The sequence below is a fragment of the Cnephaeus nilssonii genome, assembly GCF_951640355.1.
Source record: "Cnephaeus nilssonii genome assembly, chromosome: 14".
Lineage (NCBI taxonomy): Eukaryota > Metazoa > Chordata > Mammalia > Chiroptera > Vespertilionidae > Cnephaeus > Cnephaeus nilssonii.
The window spans coordinates 9265650-9282629 of NC_137085.1; the positions used below are offsets into that span (position 1 = coordinate 9265650).

The 16980-nt window shown below is 38.9% G+C and overlaps 1 protein-coding gene across 4 annotated transcripts in view; it reads right to left on the bottom strand.

Annotated features, from left to right (window-relative positions):
* Positions 1–16980, bottom strand: part of RABGAP1 (RAB GTPase activating protein 1) — a 126424-nt gene that overhangs the window by 53482 nt on the left and 55962 nt on the right. For all 4 annotated transcript variants that reach the window (XM_079791011.1, XM_079791010.1, XM_079791012.1 and 1 more), the window contains 3 exons: positions 13958–14132; positions 9117–9210; positions 2832–2982 (listed from right to left, as the gene is read on the bottom strand). In XM_079791011.1, coding sequence (XP_079647137.1) covers positions 2832–2982; positions 9117–9210; positions 13958–14132 — 420 coding nt within the window. The remainder of the gene's footprint in view (positions 1–2831; positions 2983–9116; positions 9211–13957; positions 14133–16980) is intronic.

A 16980-nucleotide genomic window follows, 5' to 3' on the forward strand; every position in this document is an offset into this window, starting at 1 on the left:
GCATCTGGCAAAGAACCCAAGTCCAGAATAAATAACTTCCAAAAATTAGTAATATATATGTCAATTTTACATATAAAATTTTCATATATATGTATGAAAATAGTATGTACAAATCCTGCTGTCTTGGTCTGTTTGGGCTGCTACAACAAAATACTACAGACTGGATGACTTATAAAACAGCAGGAATTTATTGCTCACAGTTCTGGAAGCTGGAAGTCCAAGATCAAGGCACCAGCACGGTTGGGTTCCTGTGAAGGCCCTCTTCTGGCTTGCAGGCTGCCAACTTCTTGCTGTGTCCTCACATGGTGCAAGGTGACAAGGGATCTTTCTAGAACCTTTTTTATAAAGGCATTAATCCCTATCCTGGGGCTCTGCCCTCAAGACCTAATCACATCCCAAAAGCTCTACCTCCTAATACCATTACCTTGGAGGTTAGGTTTCAACATATAAATTTTGAAAGACACAAATATTCAAAACCATAGCACCTCCTATATTCAAAAATGTTTCATAAGCAACTTTCTTCATAATAAGCCAAAAAATGGGGTGGAGGGGAAAACCTCACAAACATATATAATAGCAGAATAGACTTTTTTAAAGTGTGGTTTACTGATACAATGGAATATTCTCAGAAATTTTTTACAAATGAAAGCAAACAAAAAAACAGCTAATGAGACATTCAGAGAAATGACTGCATTTAAAGCAATACCAACGTGCATCAAATAACACTATAGTGTAAAAAAATAAAAAACCGTTTTTGCCAATATTATGATGATTAAATAATTTGCATTTTCTGATCACCTACCAGCAATTTAAACTAACATACACATCATTAGAGATCTTTCTAGGTTCTAGCCATGTGCATGATAATCAAAGTTTAATATGCAATACAAAGCACATGACATCAGCATATGTAAAACAATCAAATATACCAGATTTGTTAATAGCTGATATTTTACACGTCATGTAATTATCAAATTCCTATTCAAAAAACAGATTTCCTCATTTTCATGGAACCAGAAAAATAGAATACTTCATGTTTTTGAAATTATCTGTATGAATGGCCCCACCAAAAATATTTAAGAAATAATTTTTGGCCAAACATTTCAAAGGACTTCAAAAGAGGAACTAGAAAGATAGTTAGAACTGAGAATTATACATCCAAAATATGATTTTCCAATAAAGGAAAAAATCAACTTGCCAATCAACATGGCTCTACATGTCACATACCCTCACTTCCATTCATACTATGAGCCCAATGGTCTTCCATCTTTCCAGGCTTAGGGAGCTCTTTTCTGAAACCCATCTTAAATGTGATGTTCCTGATAATCTCCTGTTCTCCCAGGCTGAATTTATCACTACCTTTGATGGCTCCAACTGTGCTTTTTCAAACTATCATAAGACATATGTCTATCACATGACAGTTAATTATTTCTGTGTTTGATCTCCTAGCTTCAGCATTAGGCTTATAATACAGGCACTCAATAGATGGCGGTTAAACAATTATATCAATACTTGAGGCCCAGTGCATGGATTCATGCACATTGAAAGGAAATTAATTAGAAGGTGGCTGGAGGGGGCGGGACTGGGCCAGATAAGCCAGACATGCCCTGGAGCCCAAAGGGTGTCTGCGGAATGAGTGGGATCCCTCCAGCAGGTGGGGTCCCTCAGCCTGGCCTGAAGGGATCGGGCCAAAACCGGCAGTCCAACATCCCCCAAGGAGTCCCTGAGTGCAAGAGGGCAATCTGCAAAGTTGAGCATCTGCCCCCTAGTGGTCAGTGCGCATCATACCTACTGGTCATTTAGCCTTTTATATATATAGAAGATAGATAATGGAGGGGATCAGAATATTAGTTCTTGAAAGAAAACACATCTGACTAGAAAAAAGATGATGAGAAGGAACACTCATATTTTGAGTAAATCAGTATAATTTTCTGGTGTGGAAAGATCCAATTTCATGTTCAAATGCTGTACTTCCTTTAAAGTTTTTAAATAAAAATCTTATAGAGGTATTACTCATCTCTTATAAGGTGTTCATACATTTTTAAAAGAAGTCCCACCTTTTGTCAGGTTGAAAAATTCTCATACATTATTGGAGTTCTGAGAAATTCATTCATAACCCAGGTTTGGGATTTACATAGCACTGGAGAAACTGCTTCCTAAATATAAACATTTCAAGAATTTGAGGAAATAAAAGTTAAAACCAATAACATGGTTACAAAGGCACAAAGCATTACCTAACCTTGCAGAAAATTACTTTTCAAATTCTTGTATTCTTGTGCAAGAAACAGTTTTTGTTACTTCGCTTGCAAAACCTTGAAGAATGCATGAATTTGAGAAGGGAATACTAAAAAAATGAGAATTCTTCAATTTAAAGAAATAAGCCAAAGGGAAATCTGGTTTAAGGTAACAGAACTATATTCTTCCAATTGCAGAAACTAGAAGTAGACCTTACCTTACAAAGAGTACATTTCTGTGACATGTGAAAAGGATTAAAATAAACAAAAGAAAGTTTTTACACACTGCATAGCACAACTGATCTAACTAAAAATGGAATGGAATGCAATTATGGTAAAAAAAAAAAAAAAAAGATTTAGGCACACAATGGGTAGAGGACATCCTTTGCCCCTGAGGTGAAATCAATCAAAGAAGAAAAATTATCCTTCTCCTTTGTGCCAACACTAGAAATAAATTTGGGCTAGAAGTATAAAAGTTCTGTTCTATAAGGTAAAGGAATTATAAAGAAAATTATTGGAAATCAAATAGCCACAATGATCTCTTTGTAACAAACTTCCCAAAATATTAATGCTGAAGCTGAATCACCATCCCCTTACCTTTGTGATGAGAATTCGGTATTTTTCTACCAGGTGGTCGTTGTTGTGACAACCTGCTAGCAGCTGCCAGACTTCTCCTCGAAGAGCTTCAGGAACACCGCTTCTTACTAAGGACGACAACTGCTTTGGTCTTACACTCAAGTTGAGATGCCTAAAAATAAAGCCATAACCCAGAAGTACATAAGAGTAAGATCCTCTAAAAATAGTTATTTTTATGAAAACTAAACTAAATGATTTATAAAGACTTAATAATGATCACATACCAATAAAGAAAAAATAATACATAAAGCTGTTGAATTAAATGTGGCCAAGATAAATATAAAGGTTGGGTGGAGGAAAGAATACTGCAGTCAGACTACTTCCTAAGTATCTTTAAATCATTGTTCTACTGAAAAAATAAAAAGAAAAGCAAAACTAGAAACTATAGCTTTATGGTTGTAGCTTATATAAGATAAACAAAGCAAAATTCCCATCAGTGGGTACACAGCCAAAGATAAGTGCCTAGCCCTGTATCAAAATTGACAAACTGTGTAATTATATGCTCTAAGTTAAAATAAATATTTAAAATAAACATAAAAATAAATACTTTCAGTTTTTATGAAATCTTGCTTCAAGTGACTTTTTTGAATGACTATGTTGATTAAGACAGTGTCTACTCTATAATAACACGAAAGCAGGTTGTTCAAGTCTTTAAGCTTCATCTTTCTCATCTATAAAATGGGGAAAATAAACTTATCTTGAAATGTCAGTATCAATATACTGCTTCAATATACTAGGTGTTTTTGCACACAATTTTATTTGATCCTTATAACAAGCACCTGAAGTAGGTGGGAGTATCTTCAGTTTTACAAATGAAGAAAGAAATTCAGGGAAGTCAATTAAACTCTAAGACCAATAAATGTTCTATGTGCTATATCACACCTGCTTTGTGATTGAAAAGCCACCATTATTGGGTCAATAAAGCAGGCTTCTTGCGTGGAGAAGCTCCCGTGACTATCAAAAGTTACTGATATAAAAGGACCACTATCCTATCTAATAAAGAGGTAATATGCAAATTGACCATCACTCCAACACACAAGATGGCCACCCCATGTGGTCAAAGATGGCCACCCCTATGTGGACACAAGATGGCCACCACAAGATGGCCGGCAGGGGAGGGCAGTTGTGGGCGATCAGGCCAGCAGGAGAGGGCAGTTGGGAGGGACCAGGCCTGAAAGGGAGGGCAGATGGGGGTAATAAGGCCTGCAGGGGAGGGCAGTTAGGGGTGACCGGGCTGGCAGAGGAGGGCAGTTAGGGGTGACCAGGCCTGCAGGGGAGGACAGTTGGGTGGAACCAGGCCTGCAGGGGGAGGGGAGTTGGGAGGGACAAGGCCTGCAGGGGAGGGCAGGTGGGGGCAACCATGCCAGCAGGGGAGGGCAGTTAGGGGTGAACAGGCCTGCAGGGGAGGGCAGTTGGGGGTGACCAGGCCTACAGGGGAGGGCAGTTGGAGGCGACCAGGCCTGCAGGGGAGGGCAGTTAGGGGCAATCGGGCCAGCAGGGGAGGACAGTTAGGGGCGACCAGGTTGGCAAGGGAGGGAAGTTAGGGATGACCGGGCCAGCAGGGGAGGGCAGTTAACATGTGAAATGTGAAAAAAAAAATGGTAGTTCTTTGCATCTGGCAAAGAACCCAAGTCCAGAATAAATAACTTCCAAAAATTAGTAATATGTATATGTAAATTTATATCTGATACCACTATTGAACTAACTGCCTGCAGTTGAAGAAGGATATAATTAAATGAATTAACAAAATGAATAAACAAAGCTTGATAAGACAAATTCCAAGCAACTGTATATAATGCTGGTGAGTTCATCTAACAAAGCTAGAGTCTTTGCTATATCTAATAACTAACTGCCTGCAGGGCAGTTAGGCGTCGATCAGGCTGGCAGGGGAGTAGTTAGGGAGTGATCAGGCTAGCAGGCAGAAGCGGTTAGGGGCAATCAGGCAGGCAGGCAAGCAGGCAGACAAGTGGTTGGGAGTCAGCAGTCCTGGATTGTGAGAGGGGCAGATTGGAGAGGGTGTAGGCTGGGCTGAGGGACACACACCCTCCCCCGCCAGTGCATGAATTTCGTGCACTGGGCCTCTAGTCCATACATATAAAAGTCTAAGTGACCGTTACGACCAGAACGACCAGCAGTCAGACATCCCCCGAGGGGTCCCAGATTTGCAAGAGGGCACAGTTATATGATGCGCACTGACCACCAGAGGGGCAGATGCTCAACACAGGAGCTGCCCCCTGGTGGTCAGTGCACTCCCACAGGGGGAGTGCCACTCACCCAGAAGCCAGGCTCACGGCTGGTGAGCGCGGCAGCAGGAGCCTCTCCCAACTCTGCGCAACGCTACTAAGTGGTGATGGCAGGCACAGCAGGCCAGGATGAGCGCGAGCAGTGCAGCACCCGGACCCGGCTGGGGCTCCTCCCTGGCCGCCTGCTACTTGGTACACTGCTACATCCCCCAAGGGGTCCCAGATTGTGAGAGGGCACAGGCCAGGCTGAGGGACTTCCCCCCGTCCCCCGCCCCGCGTGCATGAATCCATGCACTGGGCCTCTAGTCAAAATATGAAAAGGTCTGAGACTTTTATCAAAATATTCCCAGAATTTAGCAGAATAATGCACAGTACACTTAAAAATTGTTAATTCTGTGATGCTAGTGCCCTATTGCAAGAGCCACAGACAATTCAATACAGTGTTGTCTTTGCTGGGAGCAAAAAGAACAAAAGTGATTCTTTTGCTGTTTAATTCAAGAATTGGTGCACTGTCTTGGGCCAAGTCCAGCCTTCCACCTATTTCTGTAAATCAACTTCTTTGCAACAGCCATTTTTATTTGTTTATGTATTATCTATGACTGCTTTCCCACTACAATACCAGAGTTGAGTAGTTGTAATAGAAACTATTTGGCTGCAAAGTCTAAAGTATTTACAGTACTGGCCTTTTGCAGAAAAAAAATTAACCTAACCTTAAGTTTATTTGCTAACCCTGCCTTAATTTATATTGGTAAAATTTTCAGAATAATTTTATGTCATTGATACCATTAACTTTAGTGTTCCCATCCCCTAAGAGTCACATTAAAAATGAACTTGAAAATTAGAGAGCTCAAAGATATTATTACTAACAGGGCCACTAAAATCTAATGTAGAGTTAAATAAACCAGCTTTGGGATTGAACTTTAGACTGTTAAAAATTTGGGGCTTGCAATTTACTAACTAGAATTGCTGAATTAATATCTGAGCCAGTTTCCTTGTCTATAAAAAGGAGTACTAGTTCATAAGGCTGTGATTGTGGAGACAGAGCGCATAACATAGCGCAGTGCTTACATTCATTAGTTTTTTGTTTTTGTTTTTAAATGTCTTTTTTATTGATTTCAGAGAGGAATGGAGAGGGGAAGAGAGACAGAAACATCAATGATGAGAGGGCATCATTGATCGGCTGCCTCCTGCACAGTCCACATTGAGGATCGAGCCCACAACTCAGGCATGTGCCCTGACTAGGAATCAAACCATGACCTCCTGGTTCGTATGTCGACGCTGAACCACTGAGCCATGCTGACTGGACTCATTATTTCTTACTACAATCACTACTACCACAACATCCATTATTTTTAATCCACAATAAATCTGAGTGCTAGTTTTATAGACTTGTATGATATAAATGAGGAAAGACTCAGAAGAGTTAAGTGACTTACCCAAGACAATACAGCTTAGAGCAGTGGTTCTCAACCTTTCTAGTGCTGCGACCCTTTAATGCAGTTCCTCATGTTGTGGTGACCCCCAACCATAAAATTATTTTCGTTGCTACTTCATAACTGTAATTTTGCTACTGTTATGAATCGTAATGTAAATATCTGTGTTTTCTGATGGTCTTAGGTGACCCTGCTAGCTGTTCTCAACCTGTGGGTCGCGACCCACAGGTTGAGAACCGCTGCTGTAGAGCCTAAGACCATCGGAAAACACAGATATTTACATTACGATTCATTAACAGTAGCAAAATTACAGTTATGAAGTAGCAACGAAAATAATTTTATGGTTGGGGGTCACCACAACATGAGGAACTGTATTAAAGAGTCGCGGCATTAGAAAGGTTGAGAACCACTGGCTTAGAGGCAGGACAGGTAGTATGTGAAGCCTTGTCTACCAAGCTCTAAAATTCCATAATATTGTGACGCTTCCTATCTATAGAACACATATAATAATGATTAAACAATAAAATTAAATGAATTGAGGAGAAACTATATTATTATTTCTGAAGACATGACTAAAAACCAGCAAAAACAGTTTAAACATCCTGAAGACAGTTTAGACAGACGTAAATTCAGTTAATATATCTGAGGGAGGTGAAGAAGGATATAATTAAATGAATTAACAAAATGAATAAACAAAGCTTGATAAGACAAATTCCAAGCAACTGTATACAATGCTGGTGAGTTCATCTAACAAAGCTAGAGTCTTTGCTATAGCTAAATGATTTTAAATGCACTATTGTATAACTATTCAAGACTCAATTACATTTCTATTTCGAGCAGAAACCATTTTATACAGATGAAATTTCTGCCAGCAGCAGTCCAAACACGCCAAAGTCACTGAACTGAAAATATAACTGTGACGAGAACATCAGCAGGTTTGTCTCCTGATCACTAAAGGAATAGCAAAAATAAATGAGAACTATTCCCCGGGGGCTTTTGCAGGGTTCACTTATTAAAATTACTTATGGAAAGACAAACCAGGCTTTGGTTCATATTTTCCTCCTGCACACATTTGACATTTCCCAATAAGAAGAGTATTTTCCCAAAAGTGTAAGGCTTTGTGAGTATGCTAGGAGCAGATGATGCCCATCTGTAGTCCTGTCCCTAAGGGCATGAAGTTTTTAAAAATGGGGAGACAGTTTTACTAAGAATAGAATAAAAGGCTTCAACAGTTAAAATGTCTGAGAAAAATCAAACCCCAAAGTAATAGGCCCATGGGGTGCTTATATGACAACCCTAATAATCAGAAAATCTGAAACAGACGTAAAACGATCACTTTCAAGCTCAGATTTTTTCAGCATATCCCGGCATCCTACACAGAGAAAAAAATAAATGACATAAATGTCTCACCAAACTGACTTACCCGAGTGTCTTTGGTTTCATTAATAAATACCTGAAGGCAGTGTATTCTTTTTAGACAGTCTATAGCAGCGATTTTCAACCTTCTTCATTTCATGGCACACATAAACTAATTACTAACATTCTGCAACACACCAAAAAATATATTTTTGCCAATCTGACAAAAATAGGTATAATTTTGATTCATTCAGACTAGATGCTATTGTTTTGTTGGCTGTTGTCAATTTTATTTGACAATCTAAGTGAAGAGAGGTCAGTGCCCAATTAAATAGATAGGTATTGCATGTTTTAAAAATTCTTGCAGCACACCGGTTGAAAATCGCTGGTCTACAGAATAGTGCTTCTTGACATTATTGTCAAGCTATCTCTTCAACTGATGAGGAGTTCCTAAATTTTACAAGTGTTAATAGGGAAAGTAATTGGTAGAGCAGTTAATATATACCATGTTCAAAAGAAAAAATATATACCGCCGAAACCGGTTTGGCTCAGTGGATAGAGCGTCGGTCTGCGGACTGGGGGGTCCCGCGTTCGATTCCGGTCAAGGGCATGTGCATTGGTTGCGGGCACATCCCCGGTGCGGGGTGTGCAGGAGGCAGCTGGTCGATGTTTCTCTCTCATCGATGTTTCTAGCTCTCTGTCCCTTTCCCTTCCTCTCTGTAGAAAGTCAATAAAATATATTAAAAAAAAATATATATATATATATATATATATATACACACCATGTTCATTAACATTCTGCTTTGCCACCTTAAGGAAATAGCACAGATTAAAAAAAAAAATCCCACCTGGGGTCTGATCTGTAGCTCTGTATGTTGTGTGAGCGTCCTCTACACTTCACTGATTATTTTGTATTGTCTAACTATTGTGCAGTTTCTTAACCAGTCAGTGGTTCACAACCTCTTCAATATAAAGGACCTCTGTCCTTAATCATTCTCACTATGGACTCCATGTTTGAATAAATGTTTTCTGCAGCAACAAGAATTTATTAGGTTTCTAATATTCCGAACGCGGATTTCAGATCTTCACTACTACCTTCAAACACCCCTAAAAACAGATTCTAGAACGTTAACCTCATACCTAGGTTTCTATTATTGGTTCTAAAAGGGAACATAATAGAATTGCAGATGAAAAGGAGAACTATTCTAACTTACCATTTTGACAGTAGTTCTCCCCATGTTTCAAGAATTTTTTCTGCACATTCTTTGGATACATCACCGGATCCACTCAATAGGGGTTCATCATTATCTTTAATAAACAAAACACACACAGAAAGATAATGGAAGTGGCTATGCTAGCCAAAACAATAACATGGAAATGGAACAAATTTGAAAGATTTTACTGGAAGCATAAAGGCATAATTTTTCTTTTAGTATACAGGTATAAATACAAAGAAATTAAAAATGACCTTAGGTGGAATGTTGTTGTAATCTCTCATTCTCTTGCTTCCATACAATAAACAATGTAATTGTATATTGACATTTGTTTACATAATGATAGGGCAAAATACGACATAAAAACATCAAGAGCTAAAGCGTAGTCCTGGCCAGTGTGGCTCAGTTGGTTGGAGCATCCCATGAACCAGAAGGTCTTGGGTTCGATTCCTGACGGGGCACATGACTAGGTTGCAGATTCAGGGAGTGTGCGGGAGGCAATCGATTGACGTTATCTCTTTCTCCCTCCTTCCCTCTTTAAAATGAATTGAAAAAAAGAGCTAAAGCTTCATTATGATCTAATCTGTACTAAAAAAAATAGTCTGGCCCTAACTGGTTTGGCTCAGTGGATAGAGCATTGGCCTGTGGACTCAAGGGTCCCAGGTTCGATTCCGGTCAAGGGCATGTACCTTGATTGCGGGCACATACCCAGTAGGGGGTGTGCAAGAGGCAGCTGATTGATGTTTCTCTCTCATCGATGTTTCTAACTCTCCCTCTCCCTTCCTCTCTGTAAAAAATCAATAAAATATATATATATTTAAAATAGTCTGGGAGTGAACTATGCTAAGATTTAATAATTACTGCCTCTGAATGATGGAGTTATATTTTCTCTCTCTTTTATGTTTTCCTGATTTTCTACAACAGCATACATTAACTTATAAAGCACAAAACTATTAAAAAGGAACAAAATGAATCATTTCAAATTTAATTAAAGTAATTAGGAAAAGTAAATTCAAATATGAATTCAAAGATTATAAGATATGAAGACAGTGAAAAAAGTGACACCGATTAAAGCATGTGAAAGGTACTGGAAAGTGTAATGAAAGTGGGGGGAAATAAGGATCTGTATATACTTAATCAATCCTCTTTTGTTAAGACACTTGGGGAGTTTTCAACTTTTTGCTACAAATAGAATCAAGATGAACATATCTTGTTGTTTTCGCTGGGTATATGCCCAGAAGTGGACTTCCTGGGTTTAAAAAAAAAAAAAAAAAAAGCTTACTGACAAACTGCCTTTCAAAATGGTTTTATTTATTTATTTATTTTTAAATATATTTTATTGATTTTTTTACAGAGAGGAAGGGAGAGGGATAGAGAGTTAGAAACATCGATGAGAGAGAAACATCGACCAGCTGCCTCCTGCACACCCCCTACCGGGGATGTGCCCGCAACCAAGGTACATGCCCTTGACCGGAATCGAACCTGGGACCTTTCAGTCCGCAGACCGACGCTCTATCCACTGAGCCAAACCGGTTTCGACTCAAAATGGTTTTAATAATTTATATTTCTACTGGTTCAGTACAACAGTACTTGTTTTCCTATGTCCTCACTACTGTTTTTCTACATTTTCTGGTTTAACTTTCCTTAACTAAGTTTGGGGCTTCACATACCTTATAATTAAATTATAAACTGATTTTTTTCCAAGACTCAGAAATCCATGATACTTGTTATTAACCTTTCTTACATTTGCCTTGGGCATTATCAGTTTAGATGGTGAGATAGGGAAGAGGTCACACTGAATGTGAGACATCTTCTGTAGATGGATGAATAAGGAAAAAAGAAAGGCTTGAGGGCACTAAGATAAACTTGTATAGTACTTTACTATTTTGCCAGAATTGGCCCTACTTTTTAATGCCCCAACTAATTCTCTACTCATTAAAATGTCAATATGATACAACTCTTTGGGAGAAGGCAGCTACAAATATGTACTAAAATTTACAAGAGATGAAAATTCTTCAATCTTACAAAATTTTCTTTTATTGTTTTGGATGCTTTCAACAAATCTGGATAGTTTGAAATCTGTGTTTAGAGCTCCATGCACCTAAAAGTGGGGAGTGAGCAGGCAGTCTCAGTCACAGGATATTGTTTCTGAACACCCCCTCCCCCCACCAGCTTCCTAAATAACTGACTTTCTGCCCTGTAAGCACAAATGTCCTATGGATAAGGAGCCCCTCCAGAAGACTGAAGCCATTTCTTTCCAGGGAGCTAACAGATCACAATATGACTGCTTCCCTGGTTTGTGTACTGGGTTAGAAAGAATTAAAGGATGGAATGGCTACACAGTCTTCTTCAGTCCAGATCAGCACGGTATTACATACCGAGAGTTGTTATACACCAGGGAAACAATGTGGGGCAAAGGACACGCTCTCTTCCTTCACAGAGCTTGTGCTCTAGTATTCCCATTTCTGCCAAGATGTCATTAGTCCTTATCTCTCCCTAGTTAATTAGGACTTCTGAACCCCCTCTATTATATTTAAAAATCTATGCCAGCTATAGATGAGAACTAGATGTCAGTCCTAATGCTATGGTTTAGCTGGGCCCAAATTGCTTTGTAACTGGCAGATATTCTTTAAATCTCTAGTATGGAGACTTGAGCATTCTCTGGTTTCATAATAGTGTCTTTCCTAAATTTGGTGGGTTTTGTTTTTATTGCTGAGCTTAAGTGGAGGAGAATTCTGTAAACTTTTACTTGCCTTGCCATGTTAAGCAGTACTGACCTAGAGGGGAAACTGCAAGTCTCAAGACCACCAGTTTATACAGTAGACAATCTCAAACAGCAGGAACAAGTTCACCTTTCCCAGTTTTAACACAGGAGTAAAATTGGCTTTGCAAGGAGACTCTAAATTGTATCGGTGACTTCTCCAATAACAATACATATGCTTTCTTTGCACTTCAAAATACTTCATGTGACCCAAATGCACAGAAATGATGACAGACTAGGGCTCAGACCATTAACTCATAGACCTAAATTGAGTCCTTCCTGCTATTTCTAACTGTGTGACCTTGGCAAACACACTTTTCCGAGATTCCATTTCCTTATGTGCAAAGTAAGGATAATAATGAATCCTGTTTCTCAGGTTTTTTGTGTGCGGATTATATAAACACTAGTAGCCCTGCGCACGAATCTGTGGCCAGTAGCTCTCTGCCGCCCTCCTATAGCTCTCCACCCGCAGCCCCGCCCTCCTGTAGCTCCCTCTGACCCCCTCTTCCCTCCTCCCCTTCATAGCTTGCTGCCCTGCCCCCTCCTGTAGCTTTTCGCTGCCCGATTGTAGTTCGAGGCCCCATCCTCCTGCAGATCCGTGATCTGGTTGTTACACAGTTGGTCGTTACACCTTAATTAGCATATTCCTCTCTTATTATATAGGATAGTATTATTTTATAAACAAAGTACCTGCCTACCACATACTAAACTGGATTAGTAATTGGTGGCAATATTACTAATAAATAATCCTAAATTGATTAGTCATAGGAAAAGTGGAAATTACAGAGAACAATGGGAAGTGAAAAGTCAGAGCTTGCTCTAAACTTGAGTAAAATCCATATAATAATGAATATTATTTATCTTAACCTAATCAATCATTCCTGCCACCTCCGTGACATTGTTAATGTACTTTCTTAGCCAGGAGTGCCCACACCAGCCCAAATATTCTTGCTGAATTCTCCTTGAATTGTCCAAGTCCCAGCTCAAAAACTACTCTTCACATGTTCCACACCACATTCCCCACAATGAAAAATGGATTTTCCCCTGTTTCCAGAACACTTCCTCTGAACCTGCTAGATGCTTCATATAATCTTCTATCATAAGCAACTTTTTCCCCATGAAAAATAAAACCCTGGTATCCTACATAATAAAATGGTAATATGTAAATTACCATCACTCCGCTACGCCCATGATTGGGCCAGCAGGAGGCGCAGGGGGCGGGACTCAGGGTGGCCGGGGTAGCTGATTGGGCCAGCAGCACGCTGAGCTCGCGGCGCCAGTGGCGCCGTGAGCTCAGCGTCTGTGCCATGGCTGCACTGGAGGCTTTCGGAAGGCCTGGTGCACCGGCGGACAGCCGGCCAGCTCCCCCGCGATCAAAAGCCAAAGCGGGGGAGCTGGCCGGCTGTCTGCTCCGGCACAAGGCCTTTCGAAAGCCTCCGCCGCGCAGGAGGCTTTCGGAAGGCCTGGTGCACCGGCAGACAGCCAGCCCGCTGGTGCACCAGGTGCATGATTAAATCATGCACTGGGCCTCTAGTAAAATTATAAATTCGAAAATGCCTCCCAAACTTTTATTCTCCCCCCCCCCCTTTTCTCACTTTTATGTAGACTGACAGATTAGTTCATAGATATACCATTAAAAAAAGAGGGGAAACCCCCAACTGGTAGATTCCTAATGTTTATCAGCGTAAAACCCACAAATGTATAAATATCAATTTGTATATTTAAGTATTTTGTGACATAGTCATATGTGAAAGCCACTTTTGGCAAGTGGACTTGCCCGAGAAATGAATCTGATGAGATGAAAGCATTCAAGTGGAAGCTGTGTAAAATTTACTCTGAAAATGTGCTAATACTAGACTGATTCTTTAAAAAAGAACTAATTGTAAATCTCATTTTGTCCTACTTGATTACAATTATCTTAAAGAAGGTCCTGAGTTAATCATTTTTTGGATCTCCCAGTTTTTTACATATAGTAGATGTACATATTGAAAGAATTCCAAATGCTATGTCACATTATCAATTCTCTGATAAAATTAAATCCTCCACCCCAAACAGAACTGAGGCTCTCCCTGTAATTTACCTTCCTCTTCGTCATCTTCTGGAGGAGATGGCATCATCGAGCTCTGCGATCCAGACTGTGGCAGGCGAATTGAGGGGCTGGCTGTAGTTTTCCTCCTCTCTCTTTCGGACTCACTTTCCAAGCACACAACTTCGTACAAAGTGTCAGTATTGCTCTTTCTCTCCTTTTGCTTTATCTTAAAGATGAAAAATATTATTTTATTAAGTGGTAAGATTCTTTATTTTTTAAATTGAGTACTACTTCTGACTTCATACAGGAGGTGAGAATAAAAAAGTATTACTTCAAATAGCTATATTAAAGGTAGCCTTTTCTAGATAGAAAAGTATATGTTTACATTTTAAAACCCTTAATAAAATAGCATGTTTATCAAGCAGGGCTCTAGTTCTGCAATTTTATTTATTGTCTAAAGATTATATCATCAAACATCTAACCAATATTTAGTAAGTGTGAACTAGAAATTTAACCATCTGTGGCTGCCAAGTTACTTTAAGGTATTCTTCAATGTTTCCCTTATAAAATTCTACATAAAAAAATGTTTTAAAATATTCTAAAATAAAGTTTAGGACTAAAAAAGTCCTCTTATTTCCGTGTGTGTGTGTGTGTGTGTGTGTGTGTGTGTTTCCACTCCTTCAGCTTAATTGAAACAGTGTAGGAAACTTTTCTTTAATTGAAAGCTACAACTGGGGGGGGGGGGGGGGGTTGAGGGGGGGAGCAGGAAGAGAGGTGAATGGCAGAAAAGAGACTAATATTATCAACAAAATTTTGGTAACTAAAAATTGGTTTGTACTTTGGTTTTACTTTGAGGCCAACATGTAACAGTTTAAGTGGACCTAAATTAAAATTAAGAACAGGGAATAGCCCTAACCGGTTTGGCTCAGTGGATAGAGCGTCAGCCTGCGGACTGAAGGGTCCCAGGTTCGATTCCGGTCAAGGGCATGTACCTTGGTTGCGGGCACATCCCCAATAGGGGGTGTGCAGGAGGCAGCTGATCGATGTTTCGCTCTCATCGATGTTTCTAACTCTCTATCCCTCTCCCTTCCTCTCTGTAAAAAATCATAAAATATATTTTAAAAAAAAAGAACAGGGAATAAAATACTTTACCAGTACAATATTTAAATATCTTAAAATTGCATATCACAGCCAGTTTAGGGAGCTGGAAGGAAAAAAAAGGAGTGAAACACAGAGCAATAGGACAAGGCAGAACTGTAGGAAAAGACACAGACAACTAGAAAGACATACACGCATAAAGTAAAAATACAGAAACTGGGGGAAGGGTAAGAAGTTCATTAGGTACAGAAATACCAGGCAGAACAGATTATATCATCTCAATGTTCATTTGGGTTAAGAAAAATTAACCCATTCCAAGATAATGGCAACATGTCCTTTCACTATCATCCTGAAGCAATGTTTAATACTGAAGTTGGTAAACTTATCTGAAAAGGGCCAAATAGTAAATATTTTAGGCTATGTGGACCAATAGTCTCTGCCACAACTACTCAACTGTGCTATTATGGTGCAAAAGCAGCCAGACAGTGAGTGTGGCTGTGTTCCGAAAAAATTTTACAAAAACAAGCACCAAGCCAGATTTGACCCACAGACTGTAGTTTGCAGACTTTTTTTCAACATGTCCACCCAGTTTTGACTTAGCTACTTACTATTAATTAAGGACCCAGACTCTGTGAAGTTACATATTATCCTATAGATTTGTGTCCAGTAGATATGCAAATGATTTTTGTCCAACAGGAAAGATAACCCAAAGGTTACCTACAGCAGCGGTCACCAACCTTTTGGACCTCACGGACCACCAGTGGTCCACAGACCATTAGAACCAGTTTTACCGTCTGTTTCCCTCATTACTTAATGAACTAAATTAAAATCTTTGGCACATGTTCAATTTAAATTTGGAATTATTTTTAACTTTTATATATTATATATTTTGATAGGAAACAGGATTTACTTTTGTTGTTATAACTAACTATAAAACATTAGTTGTTATCTGAAACAGCTGAATGAGCTATTAATGATATTTAGCAGTGGAAGAGCTCTAGAATAGCAAGCATTTTCCTATTTTTTATCTTGAGAGGTACAGTGGTTTAGTGTATATGTGTGCATGTGGCTATATATACATACACACAGCAAACAGAAATAAGAGATCCAGGGTTCCAGTATAATTATACTAATTACTTGACTATATGGCATGTGCCACATCATTTAGTCTTTCAGACATCAGTTTATCAATTTATAAATAATAATTTTATATAAGATCTTAAAGTCTCTTTGGCAATTAAAATTCCATAATTCCATAGTTTTAAGAATGCTTAGTTGGCTTTTTATTCACATTATGTCACTGTTGGAAAACCTAGACTTTAGACCAATTTCTTCCTCTTTTAGTAAATTATATCTGAAAGTTTAAATCTAAAAAAGCAATCTTTCTTTCCCTAATATGTTTCTTCTCTACTATGATGCCATCTTAATATAACATTCCCCACAGTTGGGAAAGCTTCCAGGCTAAAAAAGAATTACTGAGTCATCAGATAAATTTAGTAAAAGAAAAGAAGATTCCATTTATAAACATGCTTTTTTAAAAACATTTCTATGATTGTTTTCCCATACAGCAATAATATAAACTACATATATATTTCTTAAATTTGGTCTGCTGTTCCTTTCTAATGAGAACTGCAAAGTGGTTAAAAATTTAAATTATGCCTGGCCGATATGGCTCAGTGGTTGAGCATCGACTCATAAACCAAGAGGTCACCGGTTCTATTCCCGGTCAGGGGACATGCCCAGGAGTTTCGGGCTTGATCCCCAGTGTGGGGGTGTGCAGGAGCCAGCCAATCGATGATTTTTCTCTCATCGATGTTTCTCTCTCTCCCTCTCTCTCCTTTCCTTGCTCTCTAAAAATCAATAAAAATAAAAATATATTTTTAAATGATATATTTAGCAAAAACAATTTAATTATGCTTAATTTAAGTAAATACTAAAAATACTCTTACAGAAAGACAAAAAAAACACACACAAAA